The sequence below is a fragment of the Oryx dammah genome, unplaced genomic scaffold (assembly GCF_014754425.2).
Source record: "Oryx dammah isolate SB20612 unplaced genomic scaffold, SCBI_Odam_1.1 HiC_scaffold_25, whole genome shotgun sequence".
Lineage (NCBI taxonomy): Eukaryota > Metazoa > Chordata > Mammalia > Artiodactyla > Bovidae > Oryx > Oryx dammah.
Genome location: NW_024070209.1, coordinates 66,652,098 through 66,675,545, shown reverse-complemented (window position 1 = coordinate 66,675,545; position 23,448 = coordinate 66,652,098). Strand labels below are relative to the sequence as shown.

General features: G+C 39.6%; 1 protein-coding gene across 1 annotated transcript in view; it reads right to left on the bottom strand.

Moving 5' to 3' along the window:
* The window catches only part of ANTXR1 (ANTXR cell adhesion molecule 1), a 263,047-nt gene that overhangs the window by 146,005 nt on the left and 93,594 nt on the right, over positions 1-23,448 (bottom strand). Inside the window, exon 10 of the mRNA XM_040224080.1 lies at positions 19,607-19,705. Within this exon, the coding sequence (XP_040080014.1) occupies positions 19,607-19,705 (99 nt within the window). The remainder of the gene's footprint in view (positions 1-19,606; positions 19,706-23,448) is intronic.

Genomic DNA, 23,448 nt, shown 5'->3' with positions numbered 1-23,448 from the left:
TGCTTCTTTAGGTCCCTACCATTTCTGTCCTTTATTAAGCCCATCTTTGCATGAAATGTTCCCTTGGTATCTCTAATTTTCTTGAAGTGATCTCTAGTCTTTCCCATTCTGTTGTTTTCCTCTATTTCTTTACACTGATTGCTGAGGAAGGCCTTCTTATCTCTCCTTGCTATTCTTTGGAACTCTGCATTGAAATGCATATATCTTTCCTTTTCTCCTTTGCTTTTTGCTTCCCTTCTTTTCACAGCTATTTGTAAGACCCTCTCAGACAGCCATTTTGTTTTTTTGCATTTCTTTTTCTTTGGGATGGTCTTGATTCCTGTCTCCTGTACAATGTCACGAACCTCCGTCCATAGTAAACATTACTTCACATTATTACACGGGTATCCAAGCCTTTAAAATGGACTGTAAACTAAATGTGTGGTTTAAAATCAGAGGAATTTAAAATTTCAAAATGCCTAATTTCTTGATTACATTGTTCTATCAAACATCTTTTTAGGCATTAGTGATAAGAATAGAGTAGGATAATTAAATAGTTTAGAAATCCCACTAGGGGATTAAAGATAGAAAAGGAATTTTAAGGGAGTTTGGGAGACTGCTGAGAGCATATGAACACTCAAGAAAAGAATCCAATCACCTAGCAACAATCTACTCTGTCTTGAAGGAAGACCAGGCACATTCAAGTGGCAGGCACAGACAAGCCACAAATCCTGAGATGAATCTTGTTACCTGAAGTCAGGGAGTTAATGGTCCTTGGAAGACTGGCATTTCTGCATGTAGCCAAGACAAGAATTTAGGTGAAAGGGTAAATGAAAGGCATGTTGTATCAAAACCTAAGACTAATCAACATGTGTTAGTGTATGTCATCACCCTTTTGCTAATATGTGTTTAGTCGCTCAGTCGTGTCCAACTCTGTGACCCCATGGATTGAAGCCTGCCAGGCTCCTTTGTCCATGGGGACTCTAGGCAAGAATACTGGAGTGGGTTGCCATGCCCTCCTTCAGGGGATCTTGGCAACCGAGGGATCGAATCCAGATCTCCCACATTGCAGGCAGGTCTATTAACTGAGCCACAAGGGAAGCCCTTTGCTAATATACATATGATTTAAATAGCACCATGACAGTACCAGTTAAACCATATAGGGACAAAAAATGACGTAAGCCTGATGTCTACTCCAAAATGAGGAAGAAGGTGGTCTTCTCCCGTCCCTACTTTTTGATTATAAAAATATAGCCCTCTTTGTTCTCAGGGCTGCACTCCCTTGCCTGCCTGCTTGTATTTCTAACAAGCATCTTATGCCAATAAACTCACTCTTAGCCTATTGTTCTACCTCATGCTGAATTCTTTCTGTGGCAAAAGAACCTGAGCTTCATTAAGTCTGGATGCCAGGTAAACAGTTTCAATTAAAACACAATGGATTCTAGTCCCTTCCCAAGTCAGGAACTGTGGGTTCAAGTTCCAATCTGGGTTTTGGCTGGGTCTGAGTCCCATCTGAAAAAGAATGTGATTTTATTAGAAATTCCTGGGAAAATGAAAAGTTTTAGTGAATGTGTTTTGTGTATACATATGTGCACACACACAGGCATATATATTTACCTATGCATTCACATGCATATTTATACCTATACATACACATATATGTATATCTATTCTATACTGATTTTGTGTAACACTATATACCTATGGACAGCATATTAAAAAGCAGAGACATTACTTTGTCGACAAAGGTCCGTCTAGTCAAAGCTATGATTTTTCCAGTAGTCATGTATCGATGGGAGAGTTGCGCCATAAAGAAAGCTGAGTGCCAAAGAATCGATGCTTCCGAACTGTGGTAATGAAGACTTGAGAGTCCCTTTGGACTGCAAGGAGATCAAACCAGTCCATCCTAAAGGAAATCAGTCCTGAATATTCATTCGAAGGACTGATGTTGAAGCTGAAACTCCAGGACTTTGGCCACCTAATGCGAAGAGCTGACTCATTTGAAAAGACCCTGATGCTGGGAAAGATTGAAGGCAGGAGGAGAAGGGGACGACAGAGGATGAGATGGTTGGATGGCATCACTGACTTGATGGACGTGAATTTGAGCAAGCTCCAGGAGTTGGTGATGGACAGGGAGGCTTGGCATGCTGTAGTTCATGGGGTCACAAAGAGTTGGACATGACTGAGTGACTGAACTGAACTGATATACCTATGGTCTCATTTGATATTATTATTAATTTACAATTTGGGAAAATGAGTCTCAAAGAAGTTGGTTAATTGAGTTAGTGTTGTAACATAATAAAAGACCTGGAAATCAAACTGAGGTTTTCTTGAAATGACTTGCCCATAGTCAACTCAGCTAGTTTTTTTACAGATAATTTAAACTAGTTAGTCATTTTGTATTGTCATACTCTCACAGCTAGTTTTATGATGTGGCCTGAAGTATACCCAGCGCTGAGTCTGACAGCTGTGGAGGCAAAAGTCAAGATTCTTCATGGGTGAGGCTGAATAATGTTAGGAGGCTTGTTTTCCATGAGAGGCAACCAGGGTTGAGAAGCTCTGTGATAAGGTTCCAGTGTCTTCTGGGAGACCCTGACTTACTATAATTAACCCATATCTCAAAACCATACATTCAAATGTGTTCATGGTTTTGATCTCAGATCAATGTAATTCTTTTCAAACTGGTTAAGAAGTTTCCAGAATTCTTAGCTGCAGTTGGTGACTGTCTAATGGAGTTGGGATAAAACCAAGATTAAAATTTATTATCTAATTCAAACACCAATCACAGTGAATCCTTTTATAGGGCTGATTAAATAACTGAAATATTTTCCAAGTCTTGGCAATCCTTTCTTGATATAAATATTTATTTCTGGCCAAAAGGACAAGAAAAATAATTCTTAGTCTTATCTAGGGGAGCTTGCTGAAACCCTCCAAAAGCTGATGTAAGCTCCAAAGTAGAGTTTACATTCCTACTGTGACAAAATAGTGGAGGTTAGGGACTGAATGAGCTCACCCTGCTCTTTCTCCCCATCTTCCCTGGGTCTAGGGAGCATTTTTGTGGCATCTCTGCGCCAAGTATAACTGTTCAGCACCAAATTATCAGCTGGTTGGGGAATGTGTCCCTGAATGAAGGGAGAAAAGACAGGCTAGACTAAATGTTTCTACCTTTTCACTGACTTGAAAAGTAACCAGCTTTTTAAAAAATTAGACTTTTAAAATGCTGTGCAAAAACTGGAAATAAAATAATACTCTGCAGGATTCCAAGCTGATGAAATTCAAGGCATCTGGCTTGAGCTTTCTGAGGTCCCAGCCAGAAAAGAGGTGGTTGATTGCTCTACTGGGACTCATGCAATGAAAATTCACAAATGTGAGGGTCTTACTGCAAAACTAAATGGGATCCATTGCTTAGAGTAGAAAGAAGCTATTTATTAGGCATGTGAACTCCATCTCAGATCCTGAACTGGAAGATTTTTCATAGACAGGTTTGGTAACAAACCTATGCATTCTTCTGATAGAAGTCAATTAAACTCTATAGAAGGGGACCCGGCAGAGATTTTGAAAGTGGAGAGGGAAGCTTCTACTTGGAAAGGCTAAACAATGGTTTTCTGTGGTCAGAGCAATGGGAAGAGTCAGCACATAATGGGAAGAGCCAGTAGTGAAGCACAGGAGGGTGGGGCAAGTTGGGAATGATCCTCAGAACATACACACCTGCTGTAATGTTTTCTCATGTCTTTAATATGGCAGAACCAGGCTGGTGATTATTTATTTTTTTCCTCAGACATGACCCATATCTATCCACCCATCCCTTGGCCTGGAGTTGTTGCAAGATTTCTCTGGAAGCCCTCACTGCTTAGTTACTATGAGATCAGCTGATGAGCTTGGCCAACGGGTTCCAGGTAAGTTTCCTGGGTCTATACATGACTATTTCCCTGGTACCTCTGTGTTAAGGTGTCCAGAATATACCTTTGGTTTTCTTCTTTGTTCTCTGGGCAGGTTAGAGTAGGAACCATGAGCACATGAATAGCCTGGTTCCTGGCTGGAGCCCCATCACAGCTTGCTACCTACAGACTGTATAACCCTATCCATAACCCAGAGTTCTCACCTGTAAGATACAATAATACTCATTTCAGACTCATTTAATGAGATGATATGATTAAACACTGAACACTTAATAAGCACTTGTGACTTCTAAAGTGGGGTACTTCTGGGCTCATAGCCTGATGTACCTGTACAACACAAGATGTGAGGGTATATACAAACTGACTAGGTCCTGCGGAACTCATTTCCTAGGTTGTGTCAGGCTATATAGGGTAGGTATGACAAGAAGGCATTCATCTACTCTAATAGCTCCTGTGGACATGTACGCAGTGCAGCAGTCCTTGAATGGGGGAGGTTTTGACCCTCAGGGGATGAAAGGCAATGTTTGAGGCAATTTTGATTGAAGGACCAGAAGAGGAGTGCTATTGGCATCTAGTGAGTAGAGACCATGTACAATGCTAAGTAGCCTGCAATACAAGGCATTCCTCTCCCTCTTATTAAAAAATTATCTGGCCCAAAATGTCAGTAGTACCAAGGTTAGAAATCTTGGTATAATATCTACCATGGTTTTGGTGGCTCAGATAGTAAAGAATCCACCTGCAATGCAAGAAACCTGTGTTTGATCCCTGGGTTGGGAAGAGCCCCTGAAGAAGCAAACAGCTACCTCCTCCAGTATTCTTGCCTGGAGAATTCCATGGACCACAGAGCTTGGTGGGCTACAGTCCATGGGGTTGCAAAGAGTCTGACACAACTGAGTGGCTAACACTTTCACACATGGTTTTGGCCCATTGTAGAGGGTTCTGTAGATATTACTAGGTAGTTCACAGTTTCCCCTGGGGTACTGACAGAATATCCAGAAAAGTTCAGAGGTGTTAAATGATTATGCATAGAGGAGGGTGAGGGAGTAACAGCTAGAGAGCCATTGGAAGGCATCTGGTTAGAGTAAAGAAGAGAGTGTTTTTTGGTAAATTCTTCCATGCAGGTTTTGATGGGTCCAGGTTTGCCTAGTGGTAGGTGGCACCTGAGCCACTCTGCTGGGTGGGGCTTTACAACTGAAATGGGGATGCTCCAGAAGTGGGGATCAGATTGCTGCTGAGGCTCTGAGCTGATATGGGTGGGAAGGCTGCAATCAGAACACCTTAGCTATAAACACCATTGTAGGACAGAGAGCTGAATGCAATCTTGGAAAAAAAATGAAGTGGGTTATCTTGAACTTGTTTACAGGAGGATCAAGATTACATCATGGCGCCAGAAGGAGAGGCAGTAAAGGGTGAGGGACCATGAATGCATTCCCAGAGAAGCCCAGGGATAGTAGCCAGCAGCCTGCTTGTCACTGGGTTGTTTTTTGGGGGCTTGATCTCTGTGCCTCAGAACTCCCCAGCTTTTAGAACTGGTCCTTAGCACAGCTAGTCTGACTTCTCAGGATGTAAATTATTTTTGGCTCATATTTACTGTTATTTTTAGTGACTGTAAAAGTAATACATGGTGAGTGTGGGAAGTCTGAGAAATACAGAGAAGAATATAAAATGCATGAAAATCCTTGGTAATCTTAACTTCCAGTGATAAACACTGTTAATGCTTTGGGGCATGCTATTTCAGAATTTTTTCTATGCATATTATTTTTTACATATTTGGAATCATACTGCACATAATGTTGTAGTCTTCTGCATCATCTCTATCCAAAGTTAATAGGGACAGATTTAGGTATTGCAAGAAAACCAAATGAAGATAATGGGGCTCAGGGCTCTGGCAAAATGTTTCCTCCTCTCAATAAATCTAGACCAAAAATTCTTGACTGTTGACATTTACAAAACTAACAAATTATCTTATAAGCAAAGCATCAACCTTTAAAAAATCTGTGAGCTTGAGGTCAGAAAACTGGTGCCCTTGAGACAGCTGTAATTTGCTAAGAAATATATTTTTTAAAGTTTTGTTTTCACTTGGCGGAAGACAATTTAGGATTCATGCACAAGGTATGTGTCTACTGACATAAAGTCTTTCAGCTGTGCACAATTAGGTTTGGAAGGGTTTACCTTTGGAACTGGGATTGAGGGACAAGTCTATTAAAATATGGTAAAGACTTTGCCTGCAATGCGGGAGACCCAGATCTGATCCCTGGGTCAGGAAGATCCAGTGGAGAAAGGAATGACAACCCATTCCAGTATTCTTGCTTGGAGAATCTCATGGACAAAGGAGCCTGGTGACCCTGTTCATGGGGCTGGAAAGAGTTGGACATGACAGAGCGATTATCTATCACTATCACTATCTATCACAGGATCATGACCATGAACTATGGCAAATGCTGACTGCTCTTAAAGAACACAAATTAATACAGAAATGCAGAGAAGAGGTGGGAAGCAGACCTCAGGCACACACTTGGGTCACAGTGGACATCACTAAGCTACTGTGGTGTGCATATTAGGGGCCAGAGCTGAACTGCTTGAAGGAAAGACATCAGTAGCACTCTCTTCCTTTCCCTCAGAAGCACCCAACTTTTCCTCTAAATGAAAGTGGAGCAAATATTTAACATATTTCAAATGCTAATTTGAAGGGGGCATAGCTTATTAGCCTCCTTGGAGTTCCCATAAGTCTGGTCCATTTCTGTTAACCACTTTTCCTTCCATCATCCCACTGAAATGACAAAGGAGTCGTGCTCCATGAGGAAAGGCACTGCAGAAGTCCAGTTATCTGGTATAGAATAGAGGGGTTGCCAACTTCCCCTATTGAGACAACAGGACTGGGTTAACAGCAGTTTCAGGGACATTCATAAGCAAATCTCTCTTAATCACTGCTTCAAAGAAGCTCACTGGGTGCTGGAGTCCGCAGGCAGTTTCCAATTTTCATTTGGAAGCAATTGCACCATTGGTAGAACAAGGGAAACGTCAAGTTTGACCATCTATCAGGCACTGCTGTAGTTAACTTTGTGTCAATTTGCCCCTGGAAGAAACTATTTTGCCCCTAAATGAAAGTCTTCACCAGTTAGTTACATCTGGTGGCAAATTCTCTTTTATCACCACCTCATCCCAGATTCCTGAGGTTTTTGTCTGATGGAGCAAAACTGCAGTAAATTTCCACTTATCTATATTTTTGTCTGGATCTGAAAGATAGAAACATGGACTAACACAGTCTTGGCAGGAGGCATTTCAGAAACAACTGGGTGAAACAAATGCCCTGAGAGCAGGGGCAAAGGGAAACATAAGCAGATACATGGAAAGCCCGTAAAGTGTAAGAAAGAGGGGCCACCTGGGGAACCAGAAGAGGTAGCTTGCCCGTGTTCACAATCAGCTGCATAAACTGATCTAAAGCCTGGGCTCTTTGTCCACTGGTCCAGGGCTTTTTTTCCCCTTGAACCAGAGCTCAAGTCTTGACTAACAAACCTGTGATCTTGGGTAAGTAGCTGAATCTCTCAGAGCTGAGGTTTCCTGTCTCTACAGTAAGGGGAAGCCATGGGAATCAGTGTCTTCAAATCAGGCGCATGTCAGAGTGATGTGGGCATTCAGGATCAGGGACCCGGGAACCTGTGGGGATCCGTGTTTAAGAAGCAACACAGAGAAGCGGGCAAGAGCCTCTGGAGTGGACTGCCTGGGGTCCACACTGCTCCAAACTCTGGTCACCTGGGTGACCTTGGGCAGTTTCTGTGCTTCAGTTCCCTTGTCAGCCAAGGGGGATACAAGTAACTCTTCCCTCACAGGGCTGCTGGGAGGATGAAACGAGCTGGTTTAGGAAGGAAACCAGGCAGGTGCTCACAATCAGTAATTGTCATTACTTGGATCTTGCTTCTGGGGGATTCTGATGTGAGGCCTGAATAAGAAGCAGGAGTGGAGGATGGATCATCAAACTGAGTGAAGTAAGTCAAACACAGAAAGACATATATCATATGATATCACTTATAGGTGGAATCTGAAAAATGGGTACAAATGAATTTACTTACAAGACAGAGGTAGAAGCGCAGATGTAGAAAACACACTTATGGTTACCAGGGGATAAGGGGAGGGGAGGAATAAACTAGGAGATTGGGACTGACATATACATACTACTATATATAAAATAGATAACTAATGAGAACCTACTGTATAGCACAGGGAACTCTATTCAATACTCTGTAATGGCCTGTTGTAGTTTAGTTGCTAAGTCCCATCTGACTCACTGTGACCCCATGGACTGTAGCCCACCAGGCTCCTCTGTCCATGGGATTTCCCAGGCAAGAATACTGGAGTGCTGGAGTGGGTTGCCGTTTCTTTCTTCAGGGGATCTTCCATACGTAGGGATTGAACCCACATCTCCCACATAGGCAGGCAGATTCTTTACCACTGAGCCATTGGGGAAGCCCAATGGCCTGTATGGGCAAAGAACCTAAAAAAAGAGTGTGGATATTTGTATATGTATAACTGATTCAATTTGCTGTATACCTGAAGCTAACACAACATTGTAATCCAACTACACTCTATACTCCAAAAAAAAAAAAAAAAGAATTATGAGACAAGATGCACCTTTGTATCATATCATTTAATTCCAAGTTGCACAAAGTGACATTCTATTATCTTCAGACGACATCAAAGCCCTAAGTAAGGATGCATCCAAATTGCACTAAGTACCTTGACTGATAGATGCAACATTCCAACCAGTGAGAAAGGAAACAATAGGCTTTTGTTTAGGAAATTTTTCTCCTTCTCTCTCCCCAGCTGTCACCATAGGTGCACTTCAATGATCTCCTTAAGGGGCCCAAAGCAGTCCTGAGGACCAGATGTTTTCTAAGATAAAGTATAGCTTCTGGATAACTGGACAGATTTCCAAAAACAAACACAGTGTAACTTCTATATTTGAGTGAGTGTAGTCTCTCATCCCCTTGGGAAGAAGCCCCTCTCTGACACTCTTGTAGAGCTGCTTTCAGGACTGACGTTCAGTTTGAAAAAAAAATCTTCGAAGGGGGCAATGTTTTATTCTTTGAGAGTGACCCAAAAGTGAACCAGAGCCATGCCTTGTGAATAAGATCGAAGCTCAAGCTGAGAAATAAAATCCTGCGTCAGAAAAGAAATGTGCCTATAAAACCAAGAGGCTGATTTTTCACATGGCCCTTCAACTGAATTTTAGTAAGTTTGCTAAAAATCAGTTTCTTTGTTTCTGGCCATACCTCGTAAGTCTCCTTGCAACACTAGGAGAGTCTAACAAGTTTCTCATTATGGTATTAGTAAAACCATCCATTTTTTATTTACTGTTCTTTAAAATGGATCATTTCTCAGCTCCTACCTCAGTGTGTCCTTTTTAGCATTTTAATCTCTCTACAAATGGATTTCCAATTGAAAGTGGATCTTTTCATGGCACGATACACCGAATACTGAAGTAGGAAAAAGTGTAGCCAGAATAAATAAAGTTTGTGTGAAGATTTCCAAGATACTTTCTTGGCCAGGAGTAGTAGTTCAGCCTGGTAACTGGAGAACCAACTAAATGCTACACTTAAGATGCATGCTTGGCCTAAATAATTAACAAGAATTTTAAAATGAAAATTTAAATAACTTTTCTTTCTCGTAACGGAAGGGATATATGATCATAGAAAACTTAGAAGGACAGAAAGAAGAAGTAAAAACTCATAGTAGACTCATTCAGAGGTAACTACTATTAACATCTGGATGTGTGTCTTTCACATTTCTCTCTCTGCATATAAATGTATGTGTCTAAATCAGGAGCAGTTTTAAGGCACTGTTTCGTAACTTATTCTCGACATGTGAAGCAGTACTGTTAACATTTTCCCCACATAGGTAATTACTCTTCTTTCTCACAATATTAATTATTTAAACATGAATATAATTTATATAACACACTATCAATTATAAAACATTTATGTTACCACCTAGATGTTTCGATTTGTTTACTTGCTTTCCTCTCTGCTTCCTTCTTTGCTTCCATCTCAAATTCATTCCTTCCTCTCTCCTCTGTTTTTTTTTTTTGCTTTTTGCTAACATAAAGCAATATTATGATGAACATCTTGCAGCTGAGTCTTTGTTAACATTCTCTAGCATTTCCCTTTGATGAAGTTGAAGTTGAAATTCTGGGTTAAAAATGTACAAAAGCAGTTGATTTGTTTTAAGAGTGGCCTTGCTAGAGAGTTCCCTGATGGCCTAGTTGTTAGGATTCCGGAATCGTTGGTTGGGGAACTGAGATCTTGCAAGCTGTGTGACTCGGCCAAAAAAAAAACACAACAAAACAGGAATGGCCTTCCAAAAGATTCAGTGATCTTTAATAGTCTCTAGACAATGATGAATGAAAACATTTCTTCCCCTGTATCTTTGGCAATACTGGCATTGTATTTCTGTTGGTCTTTATCAGTTTGATAAATTATTTTAATTTGCATTTCCTTGACTACAGTGAGCATTTACCATATTCTTATTTGCCATTATTTTTCTTGTAAATTTCTTTTTCCTATCTTTTCTCCATTGATGTGCTCATCTTTTCTACTGATTTTAAAACCTATCTATATATTAAAGTTATTGACCCTTTATTTGTTATATGTCTTAAAAATAATTTAGCAGGTTTTCTGTTTCCCTTCAGATTTTTTAAAGGGGGGAGGTATAAAGAATTTTAAAATGTGTACTTAAACCATTCAAATTTTCCTCTGTGGTATCTCCTTTCAGAGTTATGCTTAAAAGGATTTTCCCCAGTGGAAAATTATATAAATATTTATTTTTGTTTCCTTTAAAACTTCTATAGTTTCATGTTCACATTTAAATTTTTCATCTGGAATTTGTTTAGATGTAAAGTGTGAGATAAAAATTGAACTGAATTGTTTCTCCAAGGGGTTAGCCAGTTGTCTCGATACCAAAAAGCATAATCTACTCTTTTCCCACCGATGAGAAAGGTCAGTTTATTTTATACTAAATTCATAGAAGTGTTTGGCTCTCTTCTCAATTTGCCTTTTGTGGCACCAGTCATACATTGTTTCAATTACTGCAGATTTTTTTATACATCTTAAAATGGGCTAGGGCAAGTTTCCACATTTTTCTTGGCTATTCTTAAATGTTTATTCTTCCATATACACTTAAGAATTATTTTGTTAACTTCAAAAGTCCCATTGGACTGGGACTGCAGTAAAAGTAAATATTAATTTGAAGACAACTGATGTCTCTACAATCTTCAGTTGCTGCTCCACTGAATAATAGTGATAATGATAATAATAAATTAATACTATCAGCCAACGTTGATCGACTGCTTACTGCATGCTTGGCCCTGTTCTAGGCCCTAATTATTATACTGAAATATCATAGGAATCCACCATGGAGGTGCTATTATTGCTATACTCATTTTACAGCTGGAGAAATTGAAGCTGAGAGAAGGTAAGTAACCGGCCATGGTCAAAAAGCTTTAAGACAGAGCCAGGGTGCTTTTCCTAAGTGGTTTGGTTCCAGAGTGTGTTCTATGCCATGAGTCTATACTGGCTCTCATTTACTTACATTGTCTTCATTTCCCTCACAGAGTTGTATAACTTTCTTCCTATATGTCTTTACAAGTTTGGTTAAATTTAGTTCTTTCTAGAGTTTATATGCTGCTGCTCCATTTTCCCTGTGATTTTTTTTTCTTTTCTTTTTTAAAAAATAATTTTATTTATTTATTTATGGCTGCACTGGGTCTTCATTGCTGCACGTGGACTTTTTCTGGTTGCGGAGAGCTGGGGCTGGTGCTGGAATTGAGGTGAGCGGGCTTCTCACTGAGGTGGCTTCTCTTGTCATGGAGCACAGACTCTAGGGCGCTTGGGCTTCGGCAGTGGCAGCTCTCGGGCTTGAGAGTGTGGGTTCAGTAATTGTGGTGCATGGGCTCAGTTGCTCTTGGCATGTGGAATCTTCCCATACCAGGGACTGAACCCATGTCCCCTGCATTGGCAGGCAATTCTTGGATCACCAGGGAAGTCCCTAAAAGTATGTATTTTTAAAATTTGGAATGGATAGTGAATTTTAATATCTTCTTGGCATCAAAAAATTTGCTATGTGAGAGGAAAATTCCTCTCTCATTTTTTAAAAATGGTATTACTTATCCTGGTCCTTTTTAAATACATTGCTGGATTTTTGTTTACCAGTAGTTTATCTGTATGTTTGTCATCAAAGAAATCGATTTCAAATATGTCTTGTCCAGTTTTTAAAAAGTCAAGATTATATAATTTTCATAAATGAATTAAAGTGATTTTGCTCTATTTCTTTTCTCTAGAAGAATATGTATCAGATATGAATCATTTGTCCTTAAAGTCTGGTAAAACACAGATGAAAAAAATCTGGGTCAAGTGCTTTGGTTGAGGGGTAGTATTTCCTCACATCTCTCTTCCAGTTCATGCATTTCATCTTTTTCTGTGTCTAATCACATTGCTTAGTCTATCCACTAAGTTGTATATATATGTGGACAGAGGAGCCTGGAGGGCTACAGTCCATAGGGTCATGAAGAGTCGGACGCAATTGAAGCAACTTAGCATACAACACACACACACACACACACACACACACACACACACATATCACATGTTCCTCATCCATCATCTATGGATGGATGTAAGTTGCTTCCACATCTTGGCTACTGTAAGTAATGCTGCAGTGAACAGTAATATGCATAGATTTTCTCAAAATAGTGTTTTTGTTTTCTTCAGGTAAATACTCAGAGAAGTGAAACTGCTAGATCATATTCGGAGAAGGAAGTGGCACCCCACTCCAGTACTCTTGCCTGGAAAACCCCATGGACAGAGGAGCCTGGTGGGCTGCAGTCCATGGGGTCGCTAAGAGTCGGACATGACTGAGCGACTTCACTTTCGCTTCTCACTCTCATGCATTGGAGAAGGAAATGGCAACCCACTCCAGTGTTCTTGCCTGGAGAATCCTGGGGACGGGGGAGCCTGGTGGGCTGCTGTCTCTGGGGTCGCACAGAGTCGGACACGACTGAGGCGACTTAGCAGCAGCAGCATAGCAGTTCTACTTTTAAGGTTTTGTGGAAACTCCATACTGTCCTCCAAGTGGCTGCACCAGTTTACATTCCCACCAACACTGCACAAGTGCTCCCTTTTCTCCACGTCCTTGCCAACACTTTGTTGTCTTTTGATGACAGCCATTCTGACAGGTATGAGTTAGTATCTCTTTGTGGTTTTGATTTGCATTTCCCTGATGGTTAATGCTGTTCAGCGTCTTTCTGTGTGCCTATTGACTATCTGCACATCTTCTTTGGAAAAATGTCTGCCCAGTTCTTTGCTGATTTTTTTGATGGGCTGTTTACTTTTTTAGATGTTGAACTGTATGAGTTCTTTGTATATTTTGAATAGTAACCCTTTATCAGATACATAGTTTGAAAATGTCTTCTGTCATTCAGCAGGTGGCCTTTCCTTCTATTGATAGGTTCCTTTTCTGTGTAAAAGCTTTTAGGTTTGGTGTAGTCCCATTTGTTTATTTTTGGGTTTTTTTTTCCCTTGCCTGAGGAGACAGATCCAAAAAAATATTATTAAGACAGATGTCAAAGTGCATACTGCCTATGCTTTCTTCTAGTTTTGTGGTTTCAGGCCTTACATTTAAGTCTTTAATCCACTTTTGAATTTATTTTTGCATGTGGTGTGAGAAAATAGTCCAGATTGATTCTATTACACACAGCAGTACAGTTTTCCTGACACCACTTATTAAAGAGGCTGTCTTTTCCCATTGTATATTCTTGCCTGCTTTGTTGTAGATTAATTGACCATATAAGCATGGGTTTATTTTGGGGCTCTTAATTCTGTTCCATTGATCTGTGTGTTTGTTTTCATGCCAGTACATAGTGGTTTGACAACTGTTGTTTTATAGTATGGCTTGAAACCCAGGAGTGTGACAACTCTAGTTTTGTTCTTCTTTCCCAAGATTGCTTTGGCTATTTGGGGTCTTTTGTGTCTTCATACAAATTTTAGAGTTATTTGTTCTAGCTCTGTGATAAATGCCATTGGTATTTTTATGGGATTGCACTGAATCTATAGATTTCTTTGGGTAGTGTAGTCATTTTAACAATATTGATTCTTCCAATCCATGAGCACAAAGTATCTTTCCATTTGTTTTGTTGTCTTCAATTTCTTTCATCAATCTCTTATAGCATTCAGGGCTTTTTCCTCTTTGATCAGATTTATCTCAAGTTATTTTATTCTTTTTGAGACAGCTATAAAATGTGATTGTTTTATGAATTTCTCTAATAGTTCATAATTAGTATTTAGAAATGCAACATATTTCTGTATATTACTTTTGTATCCTACAACCTTACTAAACTCATTTCAGTTCAAATAGTTTTTGTGTCTTTAGAATTTTCTGTGTATAGAACCATATCATGCACAGATAGTGACAGTTTTACTTCTTCCTTTCCAATTTTTTTTGTATTCCTTTTATTTCTTTTTCTTTTCTGATTGTTGTGCCTAGGACTTCTACTTCCATGTTAAAAAAAAAAACAGTGGCAAGAGTGGGATCCTTGTTTTGTTCCTGATCTTCCAGGAAATGCTTCCAGCTTTTCACCATTGATTATGATGTTGCCTGTCATTTGTCATACCTGGCCTTTATCATGTTGAAGTATGTTCCTTCTATGCTCACTTTGTGAAGAGTTTTTTATCATAAAAGGATGTTGAATTTTGTCAGAAGCTTTTGCTGCATACATGGAGATGATCATATGGTTTTTATTCTTCAGTTAGTTAACATGGTGTATTATGTTGATTGATTTGTGGATACCGAACCATCCATGTATTCCTGGGGTAAATCCTACTTGATCATGGTGTATGACCCCTTTTAACCTACTGTTGAATTCAGTTTGCTAACATTTTGTTGAGGACTTCTGCATTTACATTCATCAGTGATAATGACCTATAATTATTTTTTGTGGTATCTTTGTCTGGCTTTGATATTAGGGTGATGTTACCCTTGTAGAATGAGTTCAGAAGTATTCCTTCATCTTCATTTTAAAAAATAGTTTGAGAAGGATAAATTTCTTCTTTGAATTTTAATAGAATTTCTCTGTGAAACTGTGTGGTCCTAGAGTTTTTTGGTTGGAAGTATTTTAAAGTAATGATTCAGTTTCACTACTGGTAATTATTAGTCTGTTCATTTTTTATATTTCTTCCTGATTCAGAGATCGCACATTTCTAGGCATTTATCCATTTCTTCTAGGTTGTCTCTTTTATTATCACATGGTTGTTTGTAGTAATATTTTATGAACCTTTGTATTTCTCTGTTGTCAATTGTACTTTCTCTTTTTTGACTTATTTATCTGGATCCTTTTTCTTTTTTTCTTGATGAATTTGGTTAAAGGTTTATCAACTTTGTCTATCTTTTAAAAAAAAAAAACTCTTCATTTCATTAATCTTTTCTGTTGTTTCCTAACTCTCTATTTTGCTTATTTCCACTTTGATCTTTATTTCTTTCCTTCTAATGACTTTGAGTTTTGTTTGTCCTTATTTTTCTAGTTCCTTTAGGTGTAAAGTTAGATTTTTTTAGATGCTTTCTTGTTTCAATACACTTTAAATATGTTTATTTCACCTTCTCTTTTAAAATGCTCCCTAGTCTTCTTGCTTGTTCTTCTTTTTCTTTCAACTATTGTCATATGATTTATCATTTGGTGCTGTTAGCCCATATTCAGAGGGAGTTATGGCTTCAGGAGTGGTGTAGGTTGGACTGGATGTATACTGCCTCAGCCAGGGCCACAGCAATCAGGATGGCCACAGACACATTGCGGTGCTTCTGTATTATGTGGTTGGTAGAGCATCTTACCTTCCTCCCCTGCCTGCTTTCCTGAATCACTGAGCAGCTTTCCCTGTACCCATTTAATGTGTGTTACAGCCCCTGAAGCCTGATTTCTACAGGTGGCTCTGCTTTTGCCTGCTTTCCAAATAGGAAAAGGAGTACGTCAAGGCTGTATATTGTCACCCTGCTTATTTAACTTATATGCAGAGTACATCATGAGAAATGCTGGGCTGGAGGAAGCACAAGCTGGAATCAAGATTGCCGGAAGAAATATCAATAACCTCAGATATCCAGATGACACCACCCTTATGGCAGAAAGTGAAGAAGAACTAAAGAGCCTTTTGATGAAAGTGAAAGAGGAGAGTGAAAAAGTTAGCTTAAAGCTCAATATTCAGAAAACTAAGATCATGGCATCCGATCCCATCACTTCATGGCAAATAGATGGGGAAACAGTGACAAACTATTTTTTTTTTGGCTCCAAAATCACTGCAGATGGTGACTGCAGCCATGAAGTTAAAAGACGCTTACTCCTTGGAAGGAAAGTTATGACCAACCTAGATAGCATATTCAAAAGCAGAGGCATTACTTTGCCAACAAAGGTCCATCTAGTCAAGGCTATGGTTTTTCCAGTAGTCATATATGAATGTGAGAGTTGGACTATAAAGAAAGCTGATCACCGAAGAATTGATGCTTTTGAACTGTGGTGTGAGAAGACTTCACTTTCACTTTTCACTTTCATGCATTTGGAGAAGGAAATGGCAAGCCACTCCAGTGTTCTTGCCTGGAGAATCCCAGGGATGGGGGAGCCTGGTGGGCTGCCGTCTATGGGGTCACACAGAGTCGGACACGACTGAAGCGATTTAGCAGCAGTGAGAAGACTCTTGAGAGTCCCTTGGACTGCAAGGAGATCCAACCAGTCCATCCTAAAGATCAGTCCTGGTTGTTCATTGGAAGGACTGATTTTGAAGCTGAAACTCCAATGTTTTGGCCACCTGATGTGAAGAACTGACTCATTGGAAAAGACCCTGATGCTGGGAAAGATTGAGGGCAGGAGGAGAAGGGGATGGTTGGATAGCCTCACTGACTCAGTGGACATGGGTTTGGGTAGACTCCAGCAGTTGGTGGACAGAGAGGACTGACATGCTGCGGTCCATGGGGTCACAAAGAGTCGGACACGACCAAGCGACTGAACTGAACTAAACTGAACTTGCTGGTGTCTTATATCTATATCAGTACTGAGATCACAGCCTGAAGATCCCTCAGGCCTGGAGCCCTCACAGCTTTGCCTTCTGCTTAGATTTTGCATTCCCTTTTTGTTTCCTGTACCTGGGGGTTTCCTCCTCATTCCTTTGAGCAAGACCAATGTCACAGTTTTTACATCATATTTTACGCATAATTTTGGAACCATTGACCAGAAACAGGTCACCAAATTGTTTTAGATTCCTAAGTGGTTGATTTATTTTATTTTTAAGCAAAGGTAAGGAAAGCAGGATGGACATAGGTATTAACCTATGCTTTTTATTTTCTGGTTATATTTATCATCTAAAAATATATGTAAACAATTTCAACATTTTGGCATTAATATGTCGGTGGTTTACTTTTGTCTTAGTGCAATACATGCTAAAGGGAATTAATAACCACTTTAAAAAATATATATTTGCTCTATAGCTTTAATTTTTTATTATTCATCCAAAGGCTTGGACAGTTATGTTAATATATCTCACTATAAATGTAATTTTTTAAATTTGTTATTTTTCACTTAACTGTTTTTCTTCACATAGTCTGCTACAAATAATACATTATTTCTTGAAAACTCTAAGGCTTATATAATAAAAACCATAGCTTCATTATTGGGGCTTCAATTAGTCATTTTTTGATTAATAAGGGAATTCTATTCTCTTTTTTGTTATAAAATGTAATGCAGTATTTAGGAAAAAAATCTCGAAAGAGGAAATATATACTATAAAAATGAAAACATAATATTTTAAAATGTGGATATGGAAGTGGAAAAGGAGAATGGGAAAAGTAAGAGAATCTAAATTTGTCTTATTTTATGGGGACAACTCAATGAGACACTTACATTCATAAAGTTGACAGAAAGATGAAGAATTGAATATGTTGCATTTTAAAATTTATTTATCTTTTCTGTCCTCCATAGTTTCTTACTTTACTGAATATAAATGAACAGACGAATTAATAAAGACAATTAAAAAAATATTCCAGTATTTCCCCCTTAGCTAGGATATTTTTAATAACTATTTGTTTGAGTTCAGGAGTGTTGCTTGTGGCATATAATATGGTTGAGTCACTGCCTTTCTCTTCTCCAAGCTGTCAGTGCTTGTGTTGAAAGCATAATTAGGTTTGTGGTTTAAGCTAAACCCAACAGCCTTTATTTCTTTTAAAATATGTATTAGGTGAACAGACTGTGCAGGTGTTTGCAAGTTTATATTAGGAAAGGAAAAGAAGCTAGTTTTCCAAGAAATAAAATTTTATGGAGAAGCTGCAAAATACGTGTTTAAAATGTCATTCTATAAATCCATCATAAAAAATTTGCATTTTTTGGTTATCTTAGTATAGAATCTCTGGGTAACCTTTCAAGCAATAGCAATGCTATACTCATGGCCATGCATCTTCAGAGAGGAGCTGGTTCTAAAGGCTTGCTTGTCTGGGAAGCATTCTTTGGAAGGTGTTGATGTCTTTTGAGTTTAATCCTCAGGAGTTTCTGATCTTAGATTTAAGATTAAGAGGAGAGAGGGAAGGTGGACTTGAACATCACAAATTAAAGGAGAAAAGAAAAATGGAAAGATTCTGTAGAGGGTGCATGTCCAACTTTCACACTATGACAGGATACTTGAAAATGTTTTCAAAAAGCAAGTACTGTCTGGATACGTGAGGGCATTTCTAAGTATCAGGAAAAAATAACTGAATATTTCAGATCTTTGCAGTTTCTCCATATACAGGAATTCCAGATGTTTCAGAATTCCAGATGTAAAGAAGCCATTGCATATCTTTGTTTAAATATTCAAGTGGGTTTTGAGATGCTAAAGAAGGAAAAAGGCATACCCTTCAGTTCTTCCTTTTTAAAAACAGGATAGTACCTACTCCAGAATGCTAACAGGAGGACAAATCCAGTGTGAAAGGTCAATAAATGAGTATCCTCTCCATCTTCTTTGTCTTTCTACCTCCCAGGGCTGTTGTGGCAAAAAGATGTGAGGTATTTAAAAGATCCTAGCACTGTAGAAAATACAGTATATGACTGCTGTTTACTGCTGCAGATACTGAACCAGTAATCTGTGGGATGAATGCCAGATGTAAATAATAACAGGGACTCCTGGCCATCTGTCTTAACATAATCCATCTGCCCCATCTTTCCTGGACAGTAATCTGAGTCACACATGTCTTTAACTTCCCTGCTACAAATGTCTTGTGAATGTGCCAATGTTGTGATAATTCATTTTTCCCATGAAATGCACTTAGTTTTACATCCATCTTCCTGTATCTCAGGTCAGGTATCTACCCTGATGAGATTTTTCTGGCTTTTGGTTTACTCAGAATTAATAAATTTAGAACACTTATTTTTTTCCTCTTTTGCTTGAGAGTCCTGATATCTCACTAAGCAGTGTGGAGCTTTGTAAGCCCTAAGCAGTCAGGACCACCACTGCCACCTGAGAGTTTGCTGATGGACTGGGAAACAAGTACCCGCTGCCTCTCCTTATGGGAGCAAGGGGACCACAGAGGCCAATTATGCCCTTTGCTGGCGGCCTTTCTAGCAGGGAGGACCCTTCCCTGTAGTTTCCTGGGTGTGGCTTTTCGGGAGAATGGGCTGGGAACTCCCCCTTCCCAGAAGCCAGTGGCAGAAACCCCCAAACTCTGCAAGAACTTACTGAGCGTGACTGACTCGTTGATCTTAAAGCTGCAGAGGACCCTGTCCACGTTGCGGGCGTGTCGGAAGCCATTCCCTCTCACGACTACTTGAAAGGATTCTGAAACAAAGAATAATGACAAGACACCTTAACTGATTGCACAATGTTAACCTTAAATTTCCCATCATCAGGCTTAAAATATTCAAAATCAGTTCAAGCTGGGAAACAGAAGCATCCGCATGGGAGCCTTTCACCACTTAATCGCTGCCTTCTCACTAGTTGTCCACCAGGAAGGCACAGAACTTCTTACTTTAAATTCCCACCTCGGTTTGGCTTTACTGTTCCTCCTCCCTGGAGTGCCTCTCCCTCACCTGTGTCCTGCAAACCTTACCCATCTCTCAAGTCGTGGCAGTTTTAAAACCTGTGATATCTGCCACCAGAAGGCCTCTTGTATCTCTTTTATATATTGGATTTCTTTAGAACTCAAGGTGCCTAGGGTTTTTGAAGACCACTGTCTTCATTCACAGTCTGCCCTGAATAGTGCAGCATGTGACTAGGTATCGTTTGATGTTGTCCTTCTGTCTTTTCTTCCACAGCTAGAAAAGCATTCCTTTATGTTTAGAATCTGTTTGACAACAGTTTCAGCTCTCCTGTCTCTGCAGGGCACACAGTAGGAAAACCTAGTGTTAGGTAGGAGTAACTGTACTCACCAGAGAAGACAAGTCTTATTTATGGGTGGCCAGTTGTCAAGCATTTCCCGTTTGAACTGACATAGGTCCTAGTGCAGTTAATGTTCTCTTCTCTCCAAATAGAAGAGATAACACAGCTCACTGGCCTCTAGCCCTGCATGTTAATTTTATGTTGGCATAATTCATGCTGAATTAACACGATATCTTCATAAAGTAAAAATAATGATCCTCTTACTAAGGGGAAAAAAACCCAACTAATTAATTTATTAAATGTTTAGGAATATTTGCTTAAGTTTGATGGTAACTAATAGCCAATACTTCATTTTCTTTTATTTTTGTCATCCTTTTGTATATAAAAATTGGGGCATGGGATAATGCTGTGTGGCATTAAAAAAAAAAAGAAAAAGACTAAAAGTTAGAAGTCAAAGTGCAATATTTGTGACAGTGGATTTGGCAGTGTAAAGTTTCAAATGGAGATTTTCATTGGAGGAAGAATGGAATTAAAGGACTAGCATAGGGAACTCTTCCAAACTTTAATAAATGGCATGAATGTATGTCACCTTCACTCCCAGGAAACTCATTTAGAGGTCATGTTTGCCAAGAGAATAATAACTGATATCAACTGCTCCCTCTTTGTGTGCCAGACTCTGTACTAAGTGTTGTAAATGTCTAATGTCATTTAAACCTCACTATAGGGAGGTACAAATGAGAAAAACAAGCTCAGTGAGGTTAAATAGGTGGTCCCAGATCACACAGCTGGTAGTCAGGATTAGAACTGGAACCCAGGTCTGTCGGGTGTCATGTGCTTAGAACTCAGCCAGCATGCTCTTTACCATTATGCTAAAATGAATCCTCAATGTCTTGTGACATATGACTCATTCAGAGATTAACACTGTGATTTTTTTTAAAGCTTATTTTATTTTTATTTTCGGCAGGTTTGCCCGTTTTGCAGGTAGGTGGAGCTGGCCTGGCTGGGAGGCAGAGAACCCAAAGTAAAGGAAAGGAACCTAGAGGCACTAAGTGTGCCACAAGGAGAAACAAGTTAGCACAGAGTCCTGTTGAGAGCTGTAAATGAACTTCACTGTAAGGAAAGTGATATTTTGACATTGTAAATGACTTGTCCAAGATCAAGTAATCTGTAATTGGTAAGCAGCAAAACTGGGTACTAATGTATGAGTATTCACTGCCTTAGTTTTGAACTATATTAAGGTCATGGGTGCATGGCTTTTTCAGATCCAATTACCAGGCTCCCTGACGCCAGCTATGACTGTTTTGAAACAATGCATGAAGAATGCCAGATTCTCACCTTGTTCCTTATTACATGCCCCAGACTGAGAGGCCCATCTATATGATCCCCTCGGACTCCCCATGGTGGAGGGCACTGGCCTGCTGTGGTCTTCCCTCAGCCAGCCGAGGATTCAAGCCATCTTTCTAGTTGCTCCAAACTCTGTCTTTGTAATTTTTTATTCAGCTTCAGTGGACAGAGAAAGCCAAGATTTTGGTGGTAACAAACAGGGGCTTATAGTCTGGGGTATGTGATGAGAAACAAAGTAGTGAGAGTTTTGTATCCTTCTCCTTCTTGTATTGTTTCAAAATAGTCATAGCTGGCATTGCAAAGACAGGTAATTGGTCCCTGGTAGCTCAGACAGTAAAGAGTCTGCCTGCAGTGTGGGAGATCTGGGTTTGATTCCTGGGCTGGGAAGATCCCCTGGGGAAGGGAATGGCTACCCACTCTAGTATTCTTGCCTGGAAAATCCCACGGACTGAGCAGCCTGGTAAGCTACAGTCCATGGGGTCACAAAGAGTCAGACATGACTGAACGACTAATAGCACTATCTCTGGTTTATTTTCCTGTGGCCTTCTTTCTGAAATGCAAAAAGCTACAACGCGTGGTCTGCAAAGGGAGAGCTCAGGAAAGGTAAGCACAAGGTACAGGATGTAATTAGCACAGAGTTAAGGGGCAATACAGGCAGGATGTAACTCATGCAGAATTAGGGACCGTATGTGCAGGATGTAATTTACAGAATGTCAGGGTAGTTTGTGAAAAGCAAATCTAGTCACAGACTACAGATTAGGAATAGTTAAAAGTAAAACTAGGAGTGATCAACTCTTTCAGGTGTGTTTATATTTCTTCCCTGACCTGTTCACTATTCTCTTTATTTTCTTTATTCTCAGGAAAGGGAAAGTAAACAAAAACTAATTCTTCTATTTTCCTTTTCACTGCAACAGTATGAGTATTAAGAATTTATATATGCATGTTGATGCATAGATAGGACTGCTAAATTTAGAAGGATGAACTAAATAGTTTTCTTTATATTTTTCTTTAAAAAAATTATTATTATTATTATTATTATTTTTAACACCAAAAACATTTTGTATTGGGGTATAGCCAATTAACAATGTTGTGATAGTTTCAGGTGAACAGCGAAGGGACTCAGCGTTTTCTTTTGATGTCTGCCTGGCATGTGATTGATGACACTGTTGGTTCAACAAGCATTCTGTTAAGTGCCAGGCATTGTGGAAGAATCTTATTGTACAATATCTTTTTATTCAGTTTAGCCTTTAGAAACTCATTTCTGTTTTTAGTCTGAATGCTAGACATCCAGAAATCTGCCCTTGGATGTTTTTGCTGATTCAGAATGTTTTCTGCCTCACTGCTGGGTCTACTTCTCTTATTTCCTCAAAGATCAGTGGAAGGAGAGAAGATGTTGGAGATGCAGGCCGTGTGCCAAGTTCTCTCCTCTTAAGGTCATATCCTAGCCTTAGCAGTGCTGCTGAGGGGTCCTCTGTAAGAGAGGATGTCTGTCTGGTTGGGCCTGGCCCACCCTCAGGGCATTAGGAAGCAAGACATCAGGAATCCATGAACAGCCACAGTGGAAACCAAACAATTTAACCCCCAGGCCTGGGGAGCAGATGGAGGAAATGATGCTCTGGGAGGCACACCAGAGCAGAGGCCAGATGCCACCCTGCCTGGTACAGTTTCTGTGATAGGACACACATTTGGTCTCCAGAAGAGCCCAAATACTGACCCTGCGGCCCGACTGGAATGTCAGCCCTTCACACGTAGAGGTTAGGTAACAAAACCTTTGTCAAGTGGATCTGCCAGCAAGTGAGACCAGGACACACCAGAACCAGGCCATACTGACTGAATCACACTATTCACAAAGCCCTGAA